General features: G+C 32.7%; 1 protein-coding gene across 1 annotated transcript in view; it reads left to right on the forward strand.

Moving 5' to 3' along the window:
- The window catches only part of LOC143200269 (neurotrimin), a 339,465-nt gene that overhangs the window by 285,031 nt on the left and 26,937 nt on the right, over window positions 1–27,497 (forward strand). Inside the window, exons 5-7 of the mRNA XM_076410706.1 lie at window positions 5,254–5,382; window positions 8,734–8,871; window positions 22,334–22,483. Coding sequence (XP_076266821.1) covers window positions 5,254–5,382; window positions 8,734–8,871; window positions 22,334–22,483 — 417 coding nt within the window. The remainder of the gene's footprint in view (window positions 1–5,253; window positions 5,383–8,733; window positions 8,872–22,333; window positions 22,484–27,497) is intronic.

The raw sequence follows: 27,497 nt of genomic DNA on the forward strand, positions 1-27,497 counted from the left end.
ATTAGGTTATTTAATACTTGTTGCCTTGGCACTCCGAATTTGTACCAATAGATATAATATAACTGATCAAAATACATGTAAGCAACTTATATTTATTAATCAATATCATCACTTCCTAACTAATTTTATTGATTAATTACTAAGTTAAAACATTTTCATTGAAATGTAGTTAATAAAATGTAATAAACAAAATAGTTTAGAATTGGTATAAACTCTCATTGCAAGAAAAGATTTATATTCTAAGGCAGCGTCGTAATCAGATTTTACAATAAAAATTTCATTTTTAGGAGAGCACTCTCATTTTAATGCAGATGTATCGTTCTCCCAAAGTAAAATTCAAGTATTAAGAGAGCGAAAAAGTAAATGGTAAATGAAAAGTAGATTTTTGAAATTGGTAGTCTAATTTCAGCCTTACATTTTTTACAATTTAGTAGATGTACATTACGCTTGAAAATAAAAATGAAAACCTTGATGGTTACTTTGTTTTATGAAACATATCGCTCAATAATAAAATAAAATAGTTCTATCATTTGGTTTAGGCAGTACTATCATAACCATTTGTATGTCCAGCTAATATATTTATAAAGACTCGAACCTCTTAGTATTTAAAGACAAGCTTTAGATACGCGAAATGATTGAGGTTATATTTATAAGTTAAAATATTATTAACAATGGCATATACATAAGAGATAAACAGAAAACAGTTAACATTATATGATATGCCGAATTTTTCTTATTTACTATGCTCAATAAATATTATAAGATGAAAAATTATCATCCCATGAAGCATCAGAAATTATTCAGTGTATCTTCGAAAACAAAATCATGTTTATATAATAAAGGAAAATAATTAGTAGTTAGATTGAGCTCTTAAACAGTTGTTTTCACTAAAACTTCGCATCACCAATATATATCGCCGATCAAACTACATGCAATGGATTTCTTGACTAGCTCTCTTTATCGTTTAAGTTTAAAAATCTTCATTGAAAAAATCTGACGAAACAACAGCAAACAAAATAATTTCCTATCATCTCATGAAGAGCATCCAAAGTCTTCAATTATATTGTTGATGTCACAATCATTTCTAGAATAAACTGATATCATAATAATGAAAAAGCAATAATCAAAAAAGGAAATATGAGGAGGAAATGAGAGAAGAGCCAAGTGAATTATATTAAATGTTAAAAATATAATAAAACTTATTTTTAATTTTTTTATCCTTAGTAATTATAGCTGAGCCCTAACATCGCTCTTAAATTATACAAAAGGGTGAAACAAATATGCATATTTAATTTAGCGTTATTCAAAAGATCTAAATTAACTGTTAAAACCTTATATTTCACCCATGCATGGCTAAACGAATCTCATTCAACCTGTTATTTCATTTCTAGCGAGTATTATTTGACGGCAATTTTTCACGGTACTAATTATGCTGTATTTTCCGACAGCTTATTCATATTAACACTCATCCCGTCAAGGGGACCGTTCTTTATGTTAAAGCTTCCACAAAATTAAAGTTTTACGAACTGATATATGGGAAGGGCGGGACTACAATTTACATTTCAATCAAAAACAAAATGAATACAAAAAATTATTTCTTATAACTATTTTACGTTTTAGTCCAGCGTTTTTTAACAGACATCAAAATCATCAGACCGAGTTTCAAAATAATTTGTTTATTCGAAAGGGTGCACTTCCGAGGTGATCCCATCGGAACCAAATCAGGTTCAGATGATGGGAATGGAGGCAAATTGAGGGAAAACCTCAAATTCCATCTACAAAATTTTCACATAAAACAATCCGATATTTGTGTATAATGTTATTGCTGAACTTATGTGACGAAAATTCTGAGGTATTTCAGTTTGCCAAAACAATACAAATATAATAATATAAATTTGTCACATTAATTTACGAACAAAACAAATCTAATTTGTTGATCGGCACCGACTTAAGTAAGTGATCAGTTGGTAGTAGTTAAAATAATATTGTATATAGTTAAATAGGTTTAGTCAGGTATTAAGCTAAATTGTGTGTATATAGTAGAATATGGTATAGATGTAGTAGATAACTGAAATAAGGTTTTTATTTATTTATATTTAGTTATTACCACAATTTTTATGTACATATTTTGTTTTAGAACATTTTCCTTCTGTGTTAAAATTTAAGTTTAATTATTTTTTTACTTTTTAGTGAGGGCCTTATTTAATTTTTTGAAGTCGGTTCAATTTTTTTTTGGTAAAAATAGTGGAATATCTACTCATTTTTTAAGTAATAAATTTTTTATATGCAAAGTTAACAAACAGTAACTGGGATAGAACAGTTACGATTAATCATATCCCATCATCGTTAAATTACGACAATCCAGTATCAAATATCTCATTTCATGGATATCAAAAATGCCGATGCTATACTTCACCAGGTTAAGGTTAAGTGACGCATATTTGATTTAACAATGTCATTTTATCAAGTTTTTACAGCCTGGTATGTGTGCTATGACAAACAAAAATTTCAAATATTTGGAACAATACTTAAGTACTGATTGTTTATGAACCAAATGTTGTTACTGAAGTCAAGTGAAGTAAAAGAGGCTAAATAGAGATATAGTTTAAGAATTCATAGGAGAACTTGATATGTTACAGCATATCTAAACACAGATGCTGTAAGTACTTCATGGAGTATTATAGTTGCTTACGCTTATAAGACTGTAAGTATATTTTTCAAAGATCAGGACGTTCATTTCACGAACTGAAAGTTTAAATAGAAATGGTAAAATTTATACTATACATGAATATTATATTGAAATGTAATAGTGCATTTGATTTTTAATTTAATTAAATCGACTAAAATCTATATATAAAATATATATATATATATATATATATATATATATATATATAAATTTTCATCACAAACATGTGCGAAGAGGTTTTTATTTATTAACTACAGATAGTCCTAAACATATTGTTTCGCATCTCCTGCTTCTACGAAATTAACACTAATCAAAATGATGTTCTCATATATTCACATACATTCACAACTTTTAGTCAACACAAGCTATGGATTGGTAATGATCAACAAGAGCAAATAGGACTTCGCCTTGAAATATCATTACTGCTCTATTACTGTTAGGATGGACAAAAATTATTTAAGAAATCAAAAGGAAATAGTTAATGAGAAGGGCACAGTATCACTCATCAGTATCACATAGTATATATATTGATTACATATTGAGTCATTATATAAATTCTCATATATTTGTACAAATGCTACAAAAATAAGAAAGCAGTTATTTTCCAATCTCAGTGACATCTCAAATATTAAATCCATTATTAAAAACTTTTTGTAAGACAACTCAATTCTGCCCTACCACAAAGTGCATCAGCCATCTATAAAATAAAATAAATACGTCTCCCGTGTACTTGTATTGCCTGAGTAAATCAGAAACTTAGCAAAAAATTGTTTGAGAACTTTTTATCAGGAATATTTACTGTTTCTAAATAGTTTTCGTAAAAGTTTTGTACATAAAATTCGTCTACATTATAGATCGAAGATGTCTGGAAATATGAGAAACTTTCGACGATAAAAACGTGTCAGAAGTTGCCGGTTTTTAAAAAGGTTTCATATTAACCTCCACATACATAATTCTTTTACGATATATTTCGAAAGAGCGCCAAAATAATGCAATAAATGTACGTTTATGCTCGTGCAGCATCATGATTAAAACAAGTAAAGCACGAGTACGATATATTTAAGTAGAAGAAATTTAATATTACATGTTTTACAATAAAAGAGAAAGAATAAAACACTTGAAAACTGAAGCGAAAATTATTGGTACTTTCAATAGCACAACATCAAACTAAAATGATAAGTAACAAACAAGGGTCTTGAAATTAGTTACCATCCATAATAAGTAGTTTATATGTATATATATATATATATATATATATATATATATATATATATATATATATATAGAGCTAGCTGAAAAATTAATAATTTGATTGATAAAATATATATACAAGTAAAAAGAAAATACAGAGTTAGTCAGAACGTAATAATACCTATAAATACCTATAATTGGTACTTGTGGTTAGGCATACAAAAATATATCAATGCGAATCACCTCAGACGAGTAGTAGTAGAGGGATTCCAGTGCTGCCAAAATCAGAGACTCCAAAAGGAAATCAGAATTATTTTCTTTATAAGACCTATTCCTTATATTTGTATACAATGATCTTTACATGTAGCCCTTGGTCAAACGAAATTATCACAAAAGATGAAGTATTGAAGCCTATTTTTTCTGCTCACGAATTATTTGAAACATTAATTAATAATGGTGGGTGCATTTTATTATTTAGTTCTAAACAATTATACTTTCGCTAAGGATCTTTGACATTGGGTCATTTATATTAATATAAATAAATAAATAAAATCTTCGAAATATTTGTTTTTCAAATAATTTCGATTATGTATCAGTAAAAGAGTATTACAAAACAAACGTAATTAACTTGAATGACACCAAATAGCAGCAAATAGCTATTGACTAATGGCCATTTATTTATATTATTAATATACATAAATAAATAAGTTTTAAAATGTTCTTTTCTCGATTAATTTTGATTAAGGGTCAGTAGAATAGTTTTAAAAAACAAACATGAATAACTTAAATGACATAACTTATAAGAAATTAGTAAATGTTGATACTAACATAAAACAAACAAATAAGAGAACAACCTATTAAATTGGTGAAATGTAATACTACACGGTTTTAGTCAAGAAAAAAGATATATACCTTAGGAAACTAAAACGAAAGCGATTATCGCGTATATTTACTTCTAGATAGTAGCTACCAGCAGCACACTATGTCAGACAAAGTCAAATATTTGGTTTCGAAACACTCGCGTTAAAAGCGAGAAGCGACTTTATAAAACAGCCCTTTCAATGATGTCAGCGCTCGCAAAAACTGTCACCGACATCTGTGTAGAATTAAGCAATTACATCCATAGAAATGGCGGATTGATAAGCTTATATTCTGTTCAACAGGACAGGTTAAATATGCTCTGTTACCATTCCCTTTGTCATTGAAATTATTTCCAATTAATGAACGTAATAATTCGTTCAATAAGTTTTGTATTTGATGAAAAAGAAATGAAAAAACCGTTTAAATTATGATGTTATTCCCAAATTATTATTATTCTAATAGCTAGTGTTATAAACTAGTTTTTGCTCTAAAACTCAAAATTATTTTTACAGTTCCCTCTTTGGAAGGACCTATGCTGAATATAACCAAAGCTAGCAGATTACATATGGGCCCATATCTATGCATTGCTTCCAATGGAGTGCCACCATCGGTCAGTAAAAGGATAATGCTGATCGTTCATTGTAAGTATATACACATTTACAACTTAATATGGCAATCTTTTTGATTATATATTACATAATTTTTACACATCATTATTTTTCAAATTAAATTATTATTTTCTTTACTCAGCCTTTACGGTTTGTATTTACGGAAAAACTAATCTAATAAATAATTTCTACCACACAGCTACGTCAATATTAATCAATTTGTATGTCCTATCAATATTTAATATTTAGTTTATAGATTTCATAATCAACTGGACGTATTTTTCTTTCCGAATATAAAGGAAAAAACTGGCAAACAACTACAAACTAGTTACATAACATAAAGTACAAAGAATAGACGAGTATAACGATAAGTAATAACAACCTTCATACAATATCAATGTAAATGTATGCATGATCTGATGAATTATCGTTTACATCGTGTCCTACAAACGGTCGGGTTTGTGCATGGAAAACCCCAAAAGAAGTCAAGTTTCGCTTCCTATAGTCAAACATGCGTAAGGTTACATTATGATTGGAGCGACGATATTGTTTATAAAACTATTTCCCTTATCGATATTGAAAATTTATTTGATGGCTCCCATAATAAACTGCCATTGGAGCCCTTTTATTTATTTGACGCTAACTTCAATTTGCCTTGACTACTCACTGCTAACGATTTGAGCTAGACTTGGACGTAAATAATAAAGCACTCACTGTACTGTAATAATCTGTTAATCAACTATTTACACTGAAGTATATCAAAGAGTTTGTTTTTATGATTTTCTTTAATCGTACATGTCGGGTATACAACCCCACCTTAAGAGATTATTATATTTTCCAAGAAAATTACCCCATCAACGGATTTACAAATGTTTTCAGTAAATACTCATTAATCCCGGAAGGTATTTCCTGTGAAATAACTAGGATTTAGGGTCATATGTTCCCAGAAATGTACTCTATGCCCTAAATATGAATTTACAAATGGGGCCAATAATCACCGTTGGTCGATTAAAAACTCTCTAAAAAATATCGCGGAATTGAGCTAGTGCACTGCGGATTACTGCGAGTGGATATCTTGGTATCCTTAGTGATAAAGTCCCTACTATGACCAATATATTGCTGCTAAACACTGCCAATTTAAATGATGATAATATATCCGTTCACACAGCCAAAAAGAATTAATTTTGGTTTAAGAAGCATCAAAATATCATCAAATATCTTCACTGGCTGGCACAACCTTCCGACTTTAACATAATTGAACTGTGGTGAAGAGTTTTGGGCTTTATGGGTATAGGACAACATTCCGTTTGAGATACTCTACAAATTTATTCCGCGAAGAATTCCAAATGTTTTAAAATAAATAGCTCAACTAATTGTTGATAAATATATATTGTGTGTATGACAAGTATTCATATTATCTTCTCCTTCCCCTGTAGGTATGTTATATTGTACGGCACTTAATACTCTCATTTATATTATTGTTACTCATATTGTTCTTCCCTCTTGTAAAGAAAAAGCAAGCAAACTTGAAATGACTTTATTCACCGAACTTAAACTACAATGGATCAGACGGGTATAATGATTACTAGTGACAACCTTCACACCGGTAAACTGGCACCAACTATGTGCGAAGTTTGTATGTATTTAATTATGCGGAGAATGTGAAAACTATGTGAAAACTATGTTTAATTAGGCGGTTATATCGCGTATATAACGCGATATATCTATTACTATATGTAACTATTATTCCTCCATTGGGTACCTTGCATCAAGAAGTTGAGCTGGCTTAACTGTTTTTCTTGCCACCAGATTGCAGTTATTTTTAGGGTGGTAATCCAAAGATGATTTTATCGTTTTGCTACATGCTTTAAACAGTTTCACCGACGCACACAACATAATTCCTCGCCGCAGCAACAATTCACCAGGTATTAAGAAAAGGTCGAAAAACTGGAGCCATCTTCTTAAATGTTTCAAAACTTTCGACCAAGTTTGGCACGACGGTTTAATATTCAAAGCTAAACAGCTTGGTCTAATGAATGACCTAATCTCACTGATAGATTCATAATAGGACGGTAGGTCGTTGCAAATGAGGATCTGTGACGCAGTCTCCTCTCGAAAACAAATCTTCGCAGGAGTTCCGCAAGATGCTCCACTAGTCCCTGTCCTGTTCAGCCTGTACATGACTGATTTCCCCTTCCACAAACATTCCTACACAGCATTTTATGCAGATAATACAGCTTTCTACACAACCGGTTACAATCACGACGATATTCGCGACTAACTTCAAGTCCAACTGAACCAGGCGATTGCGTGGTACAAATTCTGGCGGCTGCAGATAAACCCGAGCAAAACTCAAGCTATTCTGTTCGACCGCAAGAAGGACTTCCGCGTCTACCGCCTCTAAATCGATAAAGTTCTTATTCCCTGGCTGCAGAAGGTATCACACCTCGATCTCCAGTTTCACCGTAGGTTCCAATGGTCAGCCGAAATCTAGCACGCTATCTACAAAGGCAATGGCGTGTACAGTTTACTCTCCCTACTCCCCTGCAGAAAAAGTAAACTCCCAATCCCCCAGAAAGCAACTCTGTACAAAATACTAGTCCGTCCAGTCTGCCTCCTCGGAGTACAGGTACGTCTCTGAGAGATAACTTACACTACTTTAAGTGTTCCAATCCAAAAAAGTCCGCGCGTTACTCAATGCCCCATGGTGTATGAGGAACGTCACCACTCACCTCGAATCAGGCATCCCGTTCTTGTAGAGTTTCACGAACATGATCAGTGTAAGGCACTCCATAACTCAGGGTCTGTGTCGCCCGCAAAACACTCCACCATCCCGAACCTAAAACGAGATCACCATAAAAAGGACCATTTGGTTCTAGCTGGTCATTCTGAAATAAGAACAGAAAATCTCGGATTCGATGAAAAGTATACTTTCAAGATATACTCTGAAATGCACCCCAGCCACGTATTTTCAAGGTCTTTCAAGAGGGTGAAATGTTAATGTATTCCCTCTGGTGTCTACATTCTCGTTATCTTAAATGTTATGCGGTTCTGAATATGCCTGGTTTACCATATAATTTTCCATACTCTTAAGAATCGAAGTCCTAGAAATTACCTTATGTGAATGTTTCGAATTAATGTATATGAGTTTCGAGTATTTCTGTGGTCGTAACATAATTTCGACATTGATAAACTTCACACAAACAAACATCAGTCACAAATACATACATTAAATGCCTAAACTAATTTCTGCAATTATATAGAATTAAACTGGTAACGTGCAGTCTTCTTTATGTTAAAAGTATTTTGTTTTAAACCCTACACGCTTCAGAAAAAGCTTTATAACTTATATATAACGCTACTAACTTCTTGTTGTTTTTACAGTTTCTCCGATGATCTGGATACAGAACCAGCTGGTGGGAGCGATGGAAGGGCAGCAAATCACCCTCGAGTGCCACTCGGAAGCCTATCCAAAGTCAATTAATTACTGGACTAAAAACGACGGACACATTATTTCCCAAGGTAAAGCTGGCGGCTGTTATGATTAATGATCCCTTATTCCGAAAAGATACGCTGAAAGAATATGAGGACTTTTTGCGCTCGCTCGCTCGCCCCGTCTTCCTCTCCCTCTCTCTCTCTTTCTCTCGTACACACTCACACACACGTTCTAGGTTTCTCAACCGGCCCCCGCCACTCGGGGTTGAAAAATTAACCGTATATAGGAAATTAAAAAGCCAACGAACAAAAACATCATTAATAATAAGTCGGGAGGGCGTATACAGCGGTCCGGTATGAAACGTCATTCTTTCTCTTGCAGCCCTTATAATACGATTCGATTAGTTCAATGAATAAATAAAGATACTCTTGTACCGGCTGCTTTACATTTTCACTATTCTAAACTTAATTGACCTCAATTTACCACTCTTGAATATTCAGAAAATTTTTGTTATATGTACATATCTAATATATAAAAAAGTATAATGTTTCATATACATAAACAAGGATTTTTTTTCGGTTTTTTAATTATTTTATGCGTCCATTCCAGTATAGCCTTTAGCTTTTTTTCCAAAAATATGTTTATTACTCAAATTAACTCACAAGGCTCCCCAAATTGTAATTCCAGATGACATGATGGAATTCCAGTTATCAGACGCTTCTTAAAGATAATATAATAATTTCTGCTATTCAGAATGTCTAAAGTTATCTCTTGGATGTACTATTTTTACGAAAAAAAGATTAAAAAATTAATTTTTGAAATAGGAGTTGGAATCATACTAGAATGTTAGTCCTAAATTAATATAATGAGCAATCTGAACAACTGCATCTCGTAATATACCAACGTGTAGGTATTTTAAATAAACTGGTCTAAAAGAAGCTTCATTAGCCCTACTAGTAAATAATATTATTATTTGTAACAGGTGTACCGGAAAGTCAGAACCCGTCAGTTCTTTAAAAAACTTATTTAAATTATTGGCCATTTGATTCTATATATTTTTCCCATCTTTCAGGAAATGTATGGATATCATTCCAAAAAAAAGCTGTTTGTCCTTTGAGCAAAACCATTCATCGAACTATTTTTTAAATTTTCTTGCTGCTCTGCAATCGTGTGTTCCATTCATGCGAAAAGTTAATAGTCGGACACAGTCAGGTTTGGAGAGAACAGCGGGTGCGATAAAAATATGTTCCATCCAAGTGCTTTCAACGTTTCCTTGACCGGTTTTGCTTTACGAGACGCGCGTTATCGTGCTGTTAAATCACTTTACCATGTTTTCCGGCCTATTCTGGACGTTTGCAGATGCTTCAAATTGATTATTTGTTGTCGGTAGAGATCACTATTAACTGTTTCACCAGGCTTCAACAGTTTGTAACACACCACGCCACTCTGGTCCCACCAAACACAGAGCAGTCTTGCGACCAAAAAGATTTGGCCTTGGATTCAATCTCATCGAATTATCACCCGTCCCTATTCGATGCAGAAATGACTTCCGATCATACATATGAAGTATTTCACCGACGATTTTTCTATTTTAGCCTGTCATTTATGTAACACCCCATCTTTTGGATTTTCCCCAGTGCTCGTAATCGGCCGCTAATGGTTTCTTGGCCAATATTTCCGCTTCTGCCAATTGTTTTTATGATGTGTCTTCATTATATAGTTCTTGCAGTTTCGCATCTTCAAACTTTCTCGAACTTCTCTTTTCTACCAGAGCGTTCTTTGTCTTGCACATCGAAATCACCACTTTTGAATTTTCGAAACTGCCCCTCGCATGTTTGTTAGGCATGCTAAGTTTTTACCCACAAACGGTGGCTTCCAGTAGCTTATTTCTTTTGATTAAATAAGAATGTGTGCGGCAACTGCAGCAACTGTTTACAAACATGAAGCGAATTTTCAAAGGGGTATAAATCGATGACGATGTTACTTTCGCAAAATATAACATATATAGCTTCGAAGCGTAAATAAATAAGAATAAAGTAATATAAATATCAAATCATAACGTTATATACTTAAGCCTAGCGACATCTGTTATAAAAATTGGCAATGACTTTCCGGAACACCTGTTAACCAACCGCGTTTTACAAAGAAAATATCTTCCTCAAAACAATCAATAATATATGGATGTTTGGGTTGTCTCTTTAACAATATTCTCTGAAATCAACTCCAGGATGTTTACATTTTGAAAAATAGTTTGCTGAAATGTTTGGTCTTCTCTCTTTTTACCAAATAACTACCTTAGCATTAAGCCTACCGACTGGGGATTAACCAGTTTGGAGATCATTCTAGGGAACATCCAGTCTTATCCAGCTTGCAGGGTAGTGAGGTGACTGAGACTTTTCCTTTCAGATTTTTTACCTTATGGATAATTCCAAACATAAACTTACAAACATGTCTCAGCAGGATACCGACCCGAAACTATCGCAATAATGGATCTGATACTTGTCACTTATTGCTGAACTAAATACTTATTTATAATCGATTGACTTGCGGACTGAAGCCGGTTTTATCAGTTTATTTTATTTCTCATAAGCTATGATAAGTATTTAAAACGCAAACTGATCGGCCTTTGCCCTGAACGACTTGCAGACTTCCGTCACAAAAAATATGTGAAAACTTCGTAGGTGCCTTTGAAATTTGAAGTTTTCGCGTTATTTCCCCATATTCCGCCATCACACCCTGACTTGATTCCAATGGGACCATTCGGAAGTGTAACCTTTCGAATAAAAATAGAATTTTGATAATCGGTCCACAATTGACGGAGAAAGAGGCAAACATTCATTAAAAATGCAACATCATATACTGTATATGTATCGAATCGAACATAGATCCTCCTCCTTTTTTGAAACTGGTTAAAAATAACACTGATGTTTTTTGTTTTGCTATTTATTAAGCTTCATTATTCAATTTCGATAAAGCAATCCCATCTGAATGAACTCGTTACAGGTTACGGTCTAAACTAGATAAAGAGATCGAACCATTATAAGGTAGCAACAACAACAACAACAGCAACGACACCGTGGGGGCATTCGTTTGTTTTGTGTGTTTGACTTTGGAAAAAGTTCGGTCGTATATCTAATTCACGATAGAGATTTATCACTGGCTGCGTAGCGTGTATGTTAAAATTCCTCCTTGTTCTTTTTTTCCGGGTCCCTCGTTTCGAAAACTGAATTAGTGATGAGTTTTTCCGTTAAGGATTAACGGGCTTATGCGGCAGTCTTGAAAATAAAATGAGTGAGTTGTGTATTTCGGAGTGTTCGGATTTCGTAGTAGGTTTAATTATGTAGAAGATAACCCTTGAAATGGGTATGGTGGGGGGTTTTAAACCGCTTATAATTTCAACGAATTACCAACAACTCGTCTTTAACAGATTTGGAAATATTTTTGGTGTAATATTGGCGCTAACGATTTTATCCAGATATTTGTAGAGGTTGAAGTGATCAGTCACATATGCATCATATCCTCCATTAAGTCAATTTTAGTACATATTCAAAAACAGTGTTTTTATATTAATATATTTATTAAAAATGGTATTTAAACAAATAACAATTAACTTTAATCTAGCAACATATTGACAAACAACTACAACTAAGGCATCTTCCAATGAAACTCTTGACGCTTCTGTGTTAACGTGGTTCTGCAATCTTCTTTGAAAGAAATGGGCAAATATTCTGATAGTGTCCGTAACCATATCAATTTCTAGAACGCGATCACAAAATATAGAGATATTTTAAGGGTATCTCCCATGCATTACATGTGAACAAGCTTAGCATTTATTTGCAACCAGAGGGCGTGACTGACAATATGAGTAGCGGGAAATTTAAAATATTTTAATAACAATAATAGCAGTAATAATAATAATAATAATAATAATAATAATAGTTTTCAAAAAATGCAATAAAAGTTTAAAAATACATTTTATTTAGGCATATGTAAAATTAACATTAATAATATCTTTTCAACGGAGAGTCCACTTTCTATGTTTAATGACAATATATTATACCAACAACTTTTAAATATATAAAGTTTAATAAAATATTGAATATGGAACATTTATTTTATTATCTCAAATATAACTGAGGCAAATATAGATTACAATACAATATATTTGTTGAAGACTGTTTATTTCATAATCTATTTTTAAATATTTTTTTAGCAAATATTTATTGTAAGAATATAATTGTAAGTTAAATGTATAAGCTGTGTTATATTTAGATGTTACAATTTAAAAATTTTCATTTTTGCCTTTTGCTATTCTATTCATTTTCCGCATCCACCAAAACAAATAACATTTAATTATTATCTTTCTAATCACGTCTCGTTGAGAATGCTCAGTACAGTTGATGCTGTTGAAAAATGCAAGCATTTGCTGATATAAAATATTGCACTGACTCCTTGTTAAGTTTTGTGCATACTCTGGGTATTAAATAGAACCGACATAATTTACCACAAAGTAAAAAAGTCCCTGGCTTTGCCAAATTACATCTAGTATGATAGAAGAAGCAGTGGCTGGGCTTTAATAACTTCACTGTTGAACTCAATATTTTCCTTTTCCTACGCCACAGAAATAGTGGAATGTTATATTTTTCAAATCAGTTACATCTAGTTAATATTACAAAAGACTTATTAGACAATTTAAATAACAACTGGAAACCACATCTCTATTAAGCAAAGCTCTTCCACATTTCGGTTTGTAGTTAGTCTGTGTAAAATGTGCAAATAATTTTGCTCTTATTTAAGACATTACAAGGGATTCCCATCAGTGTTTCATGCATCCATGTTTTGAAAAATGCATCCAATTCGAAAGAGACGCTTTCAACAAGGGCTTTGTGGAAAGAAATTAAACCGAAATTCTTTGTTTCTATAATAATTTCTATAGGAAGTATATAATTATCAAAAAAGTCCAAAATACCCAGTAATTTCTTGATTATTTCGACAAAATATAAACACACGTACTATATGATTTCTTATCTTCTATAACAGTCAGCTGAAAGCCGAATACGTCAAATTTAGTTTTGCTGCCAAATTTAAATTTAAATTGGCAAACCATCTAGCCGCAAATGAACAAACTAAAACACTATTTCGCATGCGTCCATACAAGATACCCTTGTAATATTTTGTGGTCACGATGGAGGTCACAAACCCGTACATACCAAGACACATTCACAATGCACATCACTACCTTATTTTTAAACCTTTGGGTGACTTAGACATTGGGGTCACTGGCGCCACAGCTGAATTCTCCACACTGGCCTTAGTATCTGCTGATATAAAATAAGCTTGTTGTAAGTTGTTATCCCAAAGTTTCGACCGAGCAATCAATCCATTTTCTTGAACTTGATATTGAGTTCAGCGCGTTTCTTTTTTATATGCTCCTTCCATCTGAGCTTGGCATTCAGGTTCATGCCAAGATATTTTGCTGTATTAGCATATGGAATTTGTAACACGTTGTGTTGTCATCCTCTTATTTATGAATTCTATGAATTAATATGTGTAGATTTTGTTTCATTTAATTCGCCATATTTTACTCCAGATAGCAATATTATCAAGGGAAGATTGGAGCTTCCGGGTTGAGCTCTCCACAGTCTCTGCTACTGCTAATATTCTCGTATCATCTATAAAGGAACCAATTGTGCTATAAAATACTGTAATGATATCACTGATGTAAAGGATATAAAGCACTGGCTCTAACACGCTTCCCTGGGGAGCGCCAGCCCTTATCGGTTCGAAATCAGAGTATGTTCCTTCATGGACAACACGGAAGTATCGACTAATCTAATAATATTTTAACAGCAGGTAAAAAATTTGATGCCATATTATATCAAAATCCCATACAACATCGACAAAAACAGCAGAGTACATACCTGTACGTTTTTAGAGATTTTCCAATTATATCTGTAATTCGATCTACTTGGTCAATTGTTGAGTGGTCATTCCTGAGACCAAACTGGTGAGATGGTATCAGCTTTCTCAAAGAGTTTAGCCATAACTGATTATAATAAAAATGGGACGGTATGATTCAAATTCACTTAGAATTTTACCGGTTAGGTTTTGGCATCATAATGACTTCACCAGTTTTCCATGCATCTTTTCCATAGCTTGACCGGATGCAAACACAAACAGGTCGGTTAACTTAACCAAGGGCTTTATTTGGAGTACTTTAAGAATATCTCCCGTAACAACGGCATAGCTTAGTTCTTTTTCCAGATTAAAATGGAGCTCAATTTCTTTCGAGGCTTCCCTAGGAGTGACCATTACAATCCTCTCAGAACAGTTATTATGATTGAGACACGGTAGAACATTATCCTCTTGATTTCAATCCTTCTTTGAGATGTTCTGCAAATATATTTGCTATTTTTGAATTATTTTGGGCCCATCTCTCATCAGGTTTTCTAACAAGAGGCACTTGATCTATGAGATATTAAAACTATTTAGTAGGTTTACGCCGATTGTTTCGAAAGAAATTCAAGCGATTGATATTTGGTTGGTTTGGTTCGGTAATTTCCTATTCAAAAACACTATAGCCATGATGAGATGGTGCAGTTACGTTTCAACAACTTCTTGTTCTTTAAAAATTAGTCATATTTCAAAAAATGTCTTGAATTCATTGTAACTTTTAACAACATATTAGATTGTGAATTTAATATATACAAATCAACTGAAAACTACAATTACAAACTAAATATGAGATAAAACTGAAAACCAAATCGCTTAAAGTTGATATTTATTTCTTTAATATTTATTTTTTTGTGTCATATACTATCATGTACTAGTGCAGGGAAACACACAATCGATTAAAAATACTTTTAGTAACATTAAAAATGTATATAAATATTAAAAATAAAATAAAATCGCTTACCATATATAGATGTATTCTTAAATCTCAATTAGTATTACCAGCTTCACCAATTGCTAAAGACATTTATACCACAAACTGTTAATTAGGTGTCACCTTAGAACAAGACCTGTAGTTCATAATAGACATTGAGCAGTGAGGAACATTTCAAGAGATTGGAGTGACTAAACTATATTTAAATAATATTAATTGTATATTTCGTTAAAAATTATAATGAAATGAAATGAAATTAATTAATTAATGAAATTAATTGAAAATAATTATTATTATGAATATATATATATATATATATATATATATATATATATATATATATATATATATATATATATATAAATTTCATTCCTATCATTTTATATTTTAACTATTAGCAGTCTTTGACAAGCCATTCCTAATTCTCTGAATTCTCTCTCTGTTTCCTATATCATTATTTTGTCATATTAAATGAGCAAGAAACCTATTGGATTGAACTAATTTTATTGTACTATCAATCGACATTTTCAACTAATGTATACATACTTTGAGCTAGCGTTTCTAAAATTACTGAAATTCCATTCAAAATTGGAATAATTCGAAACTAATTTCGCTAAAATGCATTTACAATGGTTCCAATAAAACGTTAATTAATATGAACAGATATATAACAACTGGGAACTATTTTTATCAATACTACCTCTTGGCTAAAATTTTAATATTATGCAATGGTCTACATTGTATAACGTTACATATTATTGTTAGACAAGATGAAAATTAACCGCTCAAAGTTGCTTTTTACATGCCATTTTATTTACACAAATATGTTGCCAAACCCTGACATTCACACCTAACACTTGTGAAAGCTTATAGTAGGATTGCTCTATCATATTTCCTCGTCGAGTAAGGTCTCAATGTCTTAAGCTAGTGATTTTGAATGGCCGCTCTGGACAGAACTTGAAACTGAGGATTTCAAATATTATTTTATATAAGTCCCGCACGAACATGTAAAGTAGAAGCTAGGAGTTGGTAAGTCAACACTTAGAATTCGGTTGCATGCCTGAAGAAAGATCTAAAATTAAACAAAATTACTTTCCCAAAAATTAATGAAATGGAATATTCAATTTATATCGAATATGTGAATTTGTATTTTGCCATTGCAACTAACATCATTGGTAAAATAATTCGTTATTAATGAATAAGTATCTTCAAATTTTATGGAGTTAACAAGGGGTAATAATTAGCTCCCACCATGACTGAAAATCGAAATAAATTCAAATGAAGAACATTTGCAGAAAATTCCGACAATATTGACTAACAAAGGAAAAGAAATAATTTTACAAGGTACGTTGCAAGAAATGTAAGAAATATATTATTACAATTTGAAAAAGAAATTATCATATATGCAGTATAGTCAATAGATTTTTATCGTCTTCTGGTTATCACTACATTCCTCAATGTCTTGCACTCTTGACAATAATATAATAGTGATAATCATTCAATCAAGTTTAAAAAATAAAAGTTAAGAGTATCTAGAATTACTTAATCTTCCTTCATATATTAGAGCTGACTTCCATGCAGAAGTATCAGTTTATTTGATCAATTCGGTGAATCTAAGACTTACTACTTAATGTGAGCTTCTCGACATAACTAATTTTGAACCATGTCAAAAATATCCTGTGATACTTTTCTTAGTTATCGACCCACTGTTAACAATAACACACATAAGTTAAAACTTGGTGATTTAAATTTATGTTTTTTATTATACCCTAAATGAAACAACGTTACTGTTCATAATAAAAATATACTGATATATAGGGAAAAGAGAGATTACACTCGATAATTCTCGAGGTGTTATAAAACGCTCCCTGTTTGGGCGTAGGCGATTTTAACGTCACTAACTTTATCGACAGGTTTAATAAATATATAAGATAATTGGGGTTTATTGTTAAATACATTTTCGTATAGCTTTCATATAATACGGTTACGACTAATAACTTTCTCTAAAATATTTGTTTTCTAATTGGAACAGTTTATGCCTAGGTATCTTTGAACACCTTCAATCTACCTTTTGTAACCTCTACAGCTTCAACTGCGATACTTTTGCCTGATTTTCACTTAACTAAACCAAGGAATATTTTGGACAACAGTGGATATTTCTTAGAATTAACTTCCTACTTTGTGACTTAAGTCTTTTTTATAAAAAAAAACGTTTGTAATATAATATTAGTCATTTTGGTTTTGTATTAAAATATAACGTCAAATTATATACAGAACTTCCTGTTAAAATAAGCGTGTTTAAGGAAAATTAAGAATAATGAAACACATGAAGAAATAATGAAAATAGTATATAATTTATATGTTTAGAACGTTGGTTATAGGCGAAAATGTAACCCACACTAGTATAGCACACCTCGAAGTCGCCTGAAACTGAAACAATAGAGCGTGGCTTGTTTCGCGTGTTGCACACACACATATATACGGCCCGAGACTCAACATCCAAAACTATTAATTGGCAACTAACTGAACAAAGATATAAACCGGGCGGAATCGCGCGTACAGTTCCCCGTACAAGTTCGAAAATCTCGTGTGACAAGAATGTTTCGCGTTAACTGAATTTAATTTGTTACATCGCACACAATAAGACTTACCTCACTCAGGTAGAGAGGGCGGTTTCGGATGGTATACGATTCGATGGTAAAGTTCATCGCTCTCGTAATATTATTACACTTTACGCAATTATCCTTAATCCTACTCCATGCTCGCGTGTTCATATAGGAAAACGTCATTATGGCTGCCCGTACACATGAATAGATTATTGATAATGTCTTCAGTCAAAGGGAAGACTGGCGTGCTTCTTAATAACTCTGCTAAGACCATTGAATAATACATTGCTGTTATCATAATAGTTATAAGTGCAGATTATTACGATCTGCGTTTACAATATAAACTTACCCTTAATAATCTTAGTTAGAAGTAGAAACATTGCCGTCGGAACCAATATTTAAACCACTAATTAGACAAAAATGCTTTAATGTCTTATGAAAACGTTCATTATAACAATGCCATACCGTATACTTTTTTAGTGATTCATCAAGAATATTGACAACTTGGTTATGAAGTTTTAATGGATAGACCGTCAGAATGTCGAAAGAGAATATACACATACTAATTTTGAGAGAATAATGAACGACTATAATTGTGTAATTCCTTGTGCTGTATAGATCAGTCCATTTAAAATAATTTTTAATTTGCAAGTGGCAGTATGAAAAAAGGAATGGAATAGTGATGCTAAATATATTCAACCGTATTTTATAATACAATAAAAGTATTTGGTTTAATCTATTTCACTCTAACCTGTTGTTACCTTTGTTTTTTCAAGAGGGCAATAAATAAAACGGAGATGTACATATTTATTTTGTAAATTGGGAAAGGAAGGAAAAGAGATAATTACAGTAATATATTATCTTCAAAATAACAATTTCATTTTGAATGATATAAAATTACTAATTAGTAAAGAGCAATGGTACGTCAATCAATCTTTATCAACTATTTAACCGTCGCAACTTATTTAAAGATAATTATATATATTTTTATCATCAATAAGGAATATTTTATTATAGGAAATATTATTCGTTTCAACTTCAACGAAAGTAATTTTAACATTTCAAAGGCTGGAACCGACATCGAGAGACTTAGAAAATCGAATGTACAGTAACCAAATGTACACAACTGAAATAATCGAAAATAAATGTTAACTTTCAAAAGAACTCTAATGACTACTAATCACTAATAATCACTAATCACTAATAACATATTTCTACCCGAATAAAAATGAAATATGAGGATACTAACACAAACATAAACGGTTTTGGACCCAAGCAACCAAAAAGTGTTTATAAAAGAGATTGAGTTACCAAATTCAAACCAGCTTCGGTTCTTGTTTTTTAAATATTCAGTAAATTAATTTTTGATCATTAACAGCGGTTTATTGAATTCAAACTATAAATCCGAAATGAACAGAGGCTGAACTGAGTTACAGTGCTTGGTATCTATTTCATATATTAGGGCCAACAGTAATGCTTCGTTAGCCTTTTTCCCAAAATCCTTGGCATAGCTTTTGTATTTTCGCTATATCTTACCCTATCTCTCCTTACCTATCGCCACTGTCGGCCAAATTTTATTGGAAATAACCAACTTAACACTTTCACTAAGTAATCACTTGAACAGCTTTGTTCTGCATGGGTTACAAAACAATTTCTGTGTTAAATACGCATCTTTCGGTGCATTTGCCACATTTACTGAATAGAATTATAGCACAAAAACAGTAGTTGCAAGAGCGCTGTCATTATAGGCCAACTTGAAGTTCATGTGATTTGGTTCGCTTCAGTCTTCTGATTTTCTGCGAGTTGTACAGTAGCTATATTGTTTTCACGTTTCTGTGATTTAGTAACCTTACTTCATGTATTAAAGCGAAATCTTTGATCACTTTATATATACATTTGATTTCGAGGTCATCGTGCAGCTAAATATCGGTTACGTAGCGATAAGCATTGTTTAATTAATGAACTAATAATTACAAGATTAATAGTTGGTTTGATGTTTGAGTTCAACCTCATTTTCATCCCATATACTCAAATTTCTTTAATAATACCTGGTAAACCAATATTCTAAATTTTAAGTCAAATTGCTAGTATCTTCCGACTAATCAGTACAGTTGCTTGTCTTTGAGTCTAATCTGCTCTGCTCTTTGTCGACTTGTACTTTTTCTATAGACTTAGGCAAAGATATATCTTTTACCATGATGGCCCTGGCATCAGAAAATGTTTCAAGTAGTGTTTCTATTGTTTGTTTGGGATATCAACAGTGTAGAGCAAATAGCTATATAACAAAAGTTAAGGTCAGGTTAAGCACCTGAATTACTTCTATTACTTAAATGGACATACTTGGACGATATTAAGGAAAGCTTTGCGTAACCAAGCACCTAATTATGTTCTATTCCTGATAAATTGTTCGATACCAGGTAATTGATTAAATTCATAAGATATTGATAAAAATACATTTATACTTTATTAAAAGAATTCTAGTAGGTGACGACCTATTAAATCCGCCAAAAGGCAATCAATAATGCCTATTTAATCTAAAAATAGAATTACGTTTCGATGTAATACATGGACCTATATCATATATTACGTTATTTATTGTATATTCGTCAAAACTAATTCACACTTCTAGTATATACAAGAGTAATATACAAATACTCTGACACGTCTATTTACTACTGAAAAAAATTATAAACATTTTTCTAGGTATTTTCCCTCACTAGTAACATATTTTGTCTATATTTCCGAAAGTTTTTTGATGCCGATATCGAATAATTCCTCGGACAGCCATGTGCGCACGAACTCCTCTACCTCGTCGTCGGTGTTGAATCTTTGACCTCCGAGAACTTCTTTCAGTAGTCCAAACATGTGGTAGCCGAAGGGTGATGAATCCGTACTGTAGGAGGAGTGATCCAGTACCTCCCACCCTAATTCTGATATTGTATCGAGTGTGAGACGCGCGCTATGAGGGCGCGCGTTATCCTGGAGAAGAGTAGCACTTCGTGCTGGAGTGCTCCTGCGTTTCGTGTTTTCAGAAGGTTAGAGTATTATGCAGCATTAATGGTACGTTGAGTGTCTAGGAAATCGACGTCAGCTCGCCCCGCCAATCCCAGAACACCGTACATAGAACATTACCCGCAGACCTGTTTGTCTTCGCTTTGACTGGCGTCCCTTCCTCCTTCTTCCTCCACTCTTTAGACGATAGCTTACTTTCGGGAGTACAATAATGTACTTATGTATCGTCTGTAGTGAATATTCGTGTTAAAAAACCGCCCCCTCTTCCTCGTATCGCGTCAGCAAGCGGCGATAAACTGCCAACCACGTAAATTTTTGCTCGAAGATCAACCGTTTAGGAACCCATCACGTCGTTATTTTGCGATATTGAAGGTGTTCATCAATGATAGACTGTACAATACCAAAACAGATGGCGAGTTTAGCCGAAATGTCTCGAACATTCATCCTACGGTCCTCGAAAATGAGTTGTTCTACGCGGCGAATATTGCCTGATCTGATTCTGGTTCGCGGTCGACAATCCTGCGGCTCATTCTCGACGGTTTCGCGGCCATCCTTGAGTGATTTGGCCCATTTAAACACATCAGTCCCACTCAGGCACTCACTACAGAACTGATATCGCAAACGCAGAAAAATTTCCGTCTTTTTAACGCCTTCCCACTCTAAAAAACGAATGAATGTATTTTGCGCTACGGTGGTCGGCACTTAATATTCACTCATGGTCGTAGCACGTGCGTGAAACATGCACTCCCGACCAAATCTATGCCACACTGTTCATAAGGGACCTATATTCGCGCCATCTACAGCATTGTTTCCATCATATTTGAACCACCCTCGTATAAATTAATTCCCTTTCATGTATACCCCTTAATGCTCACCGTTTATTCGAAAAAGCTTATATTTTTCTATAATACCACGAACGTTGAGAATTTATATAATATTTAAGGTAGAACATTTTAAATACAAGTATAGTATCCCTCTATTTCAAAACTAAACCAATAATAAACTACGCTGAGTACTCTAGCTAAAAACTGATTTTTGTTCCAGGAACGAAATACGAACCAGTTCTGGTCGATAACGCGTACAAAGTGCATATGAAATTAACCATTAAGGCGGTGAACAGCAGCGACTACGGCTCGTACAAATGCATAGCGAAGAACTCCCTGGGCGAGACGGACGGCACCATTAAGTTATACCGTAAGTATCCGGAAAGTTTTCCAGCTTTTATAATAACCGTTCGTCCTTCCCTTTTTTCGGTAGGGTGCAGGCATTAGAATCGGTAAAAGATAGAATCGAGTCATAATTCTTTCTCGCCGCGTCTAATTTAAAACTTCTCCATCATCCCGATAGCATATTCTGTGCAGGTATCATCATTTTTTTTAAAGTTTGTTGAAACTTCAGCAATAAAGAGGAAGATATATTTCTCTGGTAATATAAACGAACCGATCTATTCAATTATTGCTGTTGTAAAAATTGACAGAAAATTGAAGTTTTTTTTTAAACCAAAATAATTAACTAATTAAACGTTTTTTACCAACGAAGGAATAAATTATTACTGAAAGATTTTTCAACCCATAGTTGCCTAAATTAAATCTAGCTTTTTAGAAAAACCTAATATTCTAATCTATCCTTAACTACAGTTCGGATGTTCATAACACTAATCTCAACAACAAACAAAATCACAAAATAATATATTGTTTTATTCGAGCAATAATGTCCATAAAGTTCTAAATAGTTATCAAGAAGCTCTATTGTGTCAACATACGAATGATAACAGTCATTGTCCCCAGGTGCAATAATATTTCTTATTGTAACTCAGAAAGCTTAATAATTATTTAATAAATAAATAAATAAAAAAGTTGAAGAACAAACAAAACAAAAAAATAATAAAATTTTAAATACCCGGACAAATAAAGGTATAACATAATTAAGTAAGACTGACAATAATATAATTAGAACTGGACGAAATAAATCTCACGAAATAAGCCATCACATAATACATATTTATCGATATTAATTTTAATTTTTCATCAGCCCCATGGGCTTTTTAGGATCGATTCACAAGCATTATGATATACAATGCATATAATAGAAAAATAAAACTAATGATATGCTAACTAACAGGTCAATTGAAAAGTCCCCGGTCCACCAGAATAAAACACATTATTTTGACAATTTTTTTTATTCAACATAAATCCCTTCAAGGATGATACACTGATTATAGCGACCCTCCAACTTTTCGATATCATTTTTGTAGTACGATTTGACTTTTGCTTCAAAATTGGCCTCAGTTTTGGCGATTACCTCTTCATTCGACGAAAATTTCTTCCCAGCGAGCTTACTTTTGAGATCTGAGAACAGGAAATAATCGCTGCTGGCCTGTTCAGGAGAATGCGGTGGATGAGGAAGCAATTAGAAGCCAAATTCATAGATTTTTGACATCGTTTTCACTGACTTGCGACACGGTACAATGTCTTGGTGAAACAGCACTTTCTTCTTCTTCAAATGCGGCCGTCTTTCGACTGTTGCGTTTTCCCACGCGTTGGAGCGGGTTCATAGTGTGCAGTCCACTCGGATGACTATCGATTGGACTTCGGAGTGAAATGATGGAGCCATGTTTCATCTATTGTTACATATCGACGCAAAAATTCGGGTTTATTACGCTTGATCATCTTCAGACATTGCTCTGAATCATCAAATCGTCGTTGTATTTGATCAAAAGTGAGCTCGCACGGCACCCACTTTGTATAGAGCTTTCTCATACCCAAATATTCGTGAATGATATTTTATACCCGTTCAATTGATATTTTCAAAGTATCTGCTATTTCATTAAATTTCAATTTACGGTCATTAAAAATCATTTTGTGGATTTTTTTAATGTTTTAATCGGTAACAACCTCTTTTGGACGCCCACTGCGTTCACCGTCTTCGGTGCTAATTTTACCACGTCTATACTTAGCATACCAATCCTAGATGGTTGCTTTTCCTGGAGCAGTGTCCGGAAACTCGGCATCAAGCCAAATTTTTACTTCAACTGTATTTTTTCCCTTCAAAAAGTAAAATTTTATCAACACGCGAAATTCCTTTTTATCCATTTTTTTCACAATAACAAAAGTTGTTTCACTAAAAATGATATAATTCACAAACTAACGATCCGACAGCTATCAAATTTATACACGCATCTTTTAAGTGGTAGAGCTAACTAAAAAACATATGGATTTAATTCTACTACCGCCACCTATACGTCAGGCTGGGGAGTTTTCAAGTGACCTGTTATAGAGGAGAAAAAAAAACAATTTGATGTAATAATACGTTTATGCAATAGTAAGTTTACAGCTAATAAATAAAAAAATATTATGTAACACATATATATCCTATATCCAATTAGAATCTTGATAGCCTTTAATTTTAAAAGTGAATGTCAGAAACTTAAAAGAACTTTTCACTATCTTTACCACAGTTACTTAAAACTAGGTATTTATCTAGGAAACCCATTGACCCTACTTAGTCTCCAGTAAAATAGAAGTTGGTGATAGAACCACTTGGTGGTTAGTGCCATATATTATAAACTTTTATAAACAAGAAAAGCAGTGACTACTACATTATCGGATAAACGTCCATAATATGCTCAAGTTTATGATAAGGTGATTTCTCAGCATGACAGCACACCGTCACAACAGAAGCAACAGAACAATAGTTGAAATAACTTGGATGGGAAGTTTTATGGCACCTGCTGTACTGTCCAGACCTGGCTTCTTCCGAGTTAGACCTTTTCACATTGATGGGCTACGTGCTTGTAGAGCACCACTTTTACAATATCGAAGAAGTTAACGAATAGGTCGATGAATGGTTTAGCTGAAAGGAAAAAGGAGAAAGGGTTTTCTGGAATAGCATCAATAAATTGCCTGGGAAATGAAAAAATGCACGGGATCAAATGATTATCCATTGTAAATAAGATGTTTTCTTTAGTGGAAAAAACTGGAAACGAATTACCGATATATTTGGTATATGAAATGTTGGAATTATTGTAACCCTAGACCTTTTTTATACATTCTTATAACATGAGGAACTGTAGGTTCCAACAAAATAATATAATTAGAAAACGATCTATATACAAATATAAAACCAGAAAAGTAGATTAAAGGTATATAATTTTCCAAATCTTACTCCAGCTTCAGAATTTATTCTATAATATTTAGACGAGTTTTTTTAGGAAAAAAGTAATTGGTCGTCAAATACGGTAAATATAATATAATAATCCGACCAAATATATAACACATGATGGACGATTTTTTTAATGAGTACTTGTTCCATAACCCATTCGCAGGTAGTGTCACCCAACTTAAATTTAATATCTTTCATTGGTCGAGTTTTTAAAATTCATTTGTTTAATATCAACTCAAAATTGAGTGTGTTTTCATATCTAATAACACAAACAAGTGTATCTATAAAAAATAGAAGTTGAACTGTGCTGTATGTAACTGTCTATGGATTCCTTAGACGTACAAGAATTAAACCATTTTCAACACTAGGAACGCTATATCTTTAATTTTATATGAACTACACTTTCATTCATAGTTATATAAAATTTATAGGCCCAAAAATATGGCGCTATTCTAAAATAGAGCTCCAGGACTAAAATAAAAAGAATAGCCTGATAAGATAGTTGCTATCGATAAACAATAATTTCATAAATAATACTCGACTAGATATAATTTTACCAATAACTTTATATATATACAAAACAAAGTCAATTCACTACTTTTATGAAATAAATTAAAATGAATTTATTTATACTTAACATTTTTAGCATGTTTTTCCAGAAAACAAATGAACGAAAATCTCCAAAAACACAGTTAATGGCCACAATTATCAAATATTACGGCCCCGTTTCCTATCCTAACCGTCAAAATCAAGTTACAGCAGTTTAACAACAGCAATTCGTTGTTTTATTTTGTTTTCATCCACGGATATCCGCTGGATTTTTTTTCATCAATATTATTTAGGAATAAAAATAAAAAATGGAAAAGAAAGAGGGAAAAGGCTACAGACGATATTTTTCTTCATTTTGTATTGGGCGCCGTCTTTTTGAGTTGTATCAGATTTTCTGAGAGGGAACATAAGTATTTGCTGTGTGGAAACAGTTATTTTTCACATTTTATATGTTTTGTCATATTAAACTGGAATAAAATTGTTTTGGAAATATAGAAAGGCTTTTGTAGAAACCACAGAAATGAAATAAGAAATTCTTTACGATAACATATTTTTAGATAGAAGAAAAATGAGCGTACCCTATTTAGTAAATCAGTGAGGAGTAAAATTACTAATAATTGCCAAATTAATAACAATATAAAATCTATAAGAATGTTTTTAAATGTATAGAAGCCGTTATGACGGCCTTTTGGTAATTTCCGTTTGTAACAAGAGAAAGTTTCCTACCACAATTCATTCAAGAAGTCATTGATGCTATAGAGCATACCGAGAATCCGCCCATACCCATTTTATCAAAGATTTTAAAAAACAATTCATTGTTTTGAAAAGTTTCTAAATGTAACTCAAGAATTGTTCACTATGGAAGACAACGAAAGTCATAAAGAAGCTTAAAGCGCAGATAACTCCTATGAGAGATAAGATAGGATCATGAGCAAGATCAAATAAGGGGAGTGTGCCTTGGTGACTATCTAACTAATGAATGTTATTTCAACCATTCTCTAAGTCTGACCAGGAACACACAGCCATAATATAGCAATACCTTAAATCACATCTGCGAATAAAACAGAATCTAAGAGAAATAAGAACTCTCAAATCAGGAGACTCACCAGGTTATTATCCGGCCAATGCAACTCTCTTATGTTTGCCACATAAGGAAAACTATGAGCCCAGTTAAAATGTTCAATGTCTCCTTTAAGCTCGAACATTTCCCGGAAAATGGAAAATTCCCCATATCCTAATGATGCACACACCAGACAAACCATCAAAGTATGGGGCCTCATATAAACCTATAAGCATTCTACCAGTAATTGGTAAAACAATGGAAAGAATTATTGTAAACATAATGAAGGAGCACCTAACCAATATATTCGCAGTCAAGAATTTGTATTCTGATAAGAAACTAAAAGAAGTTTCCACGTACAAATTACCATATACTCCCATATTATCTCAAGAAAAGGACTTTCATGATTAAGCGTAATGATGCATATTCTTCTTTTCA

The sequence above is a fragment of the Rhynchophorus ferrugineus genome, unplaced genomic scaffold, assembly GCF_030347505.1.
Source record: "Rhynchophorus ferrugineus isolate W39M unplaced genomic scaffold, kcgeb_rfMv2 rfM1, whole genome shotgun sequence".
In the NCBI taxonomy this organism is placed as follows: domain Eukaryota; kingdom Metazoa; phylum Arthropoda; class Insecta; order Coleoptera; family Curculionidae; genus Rhynchophorus; species Rhynchophorus ferrugineus.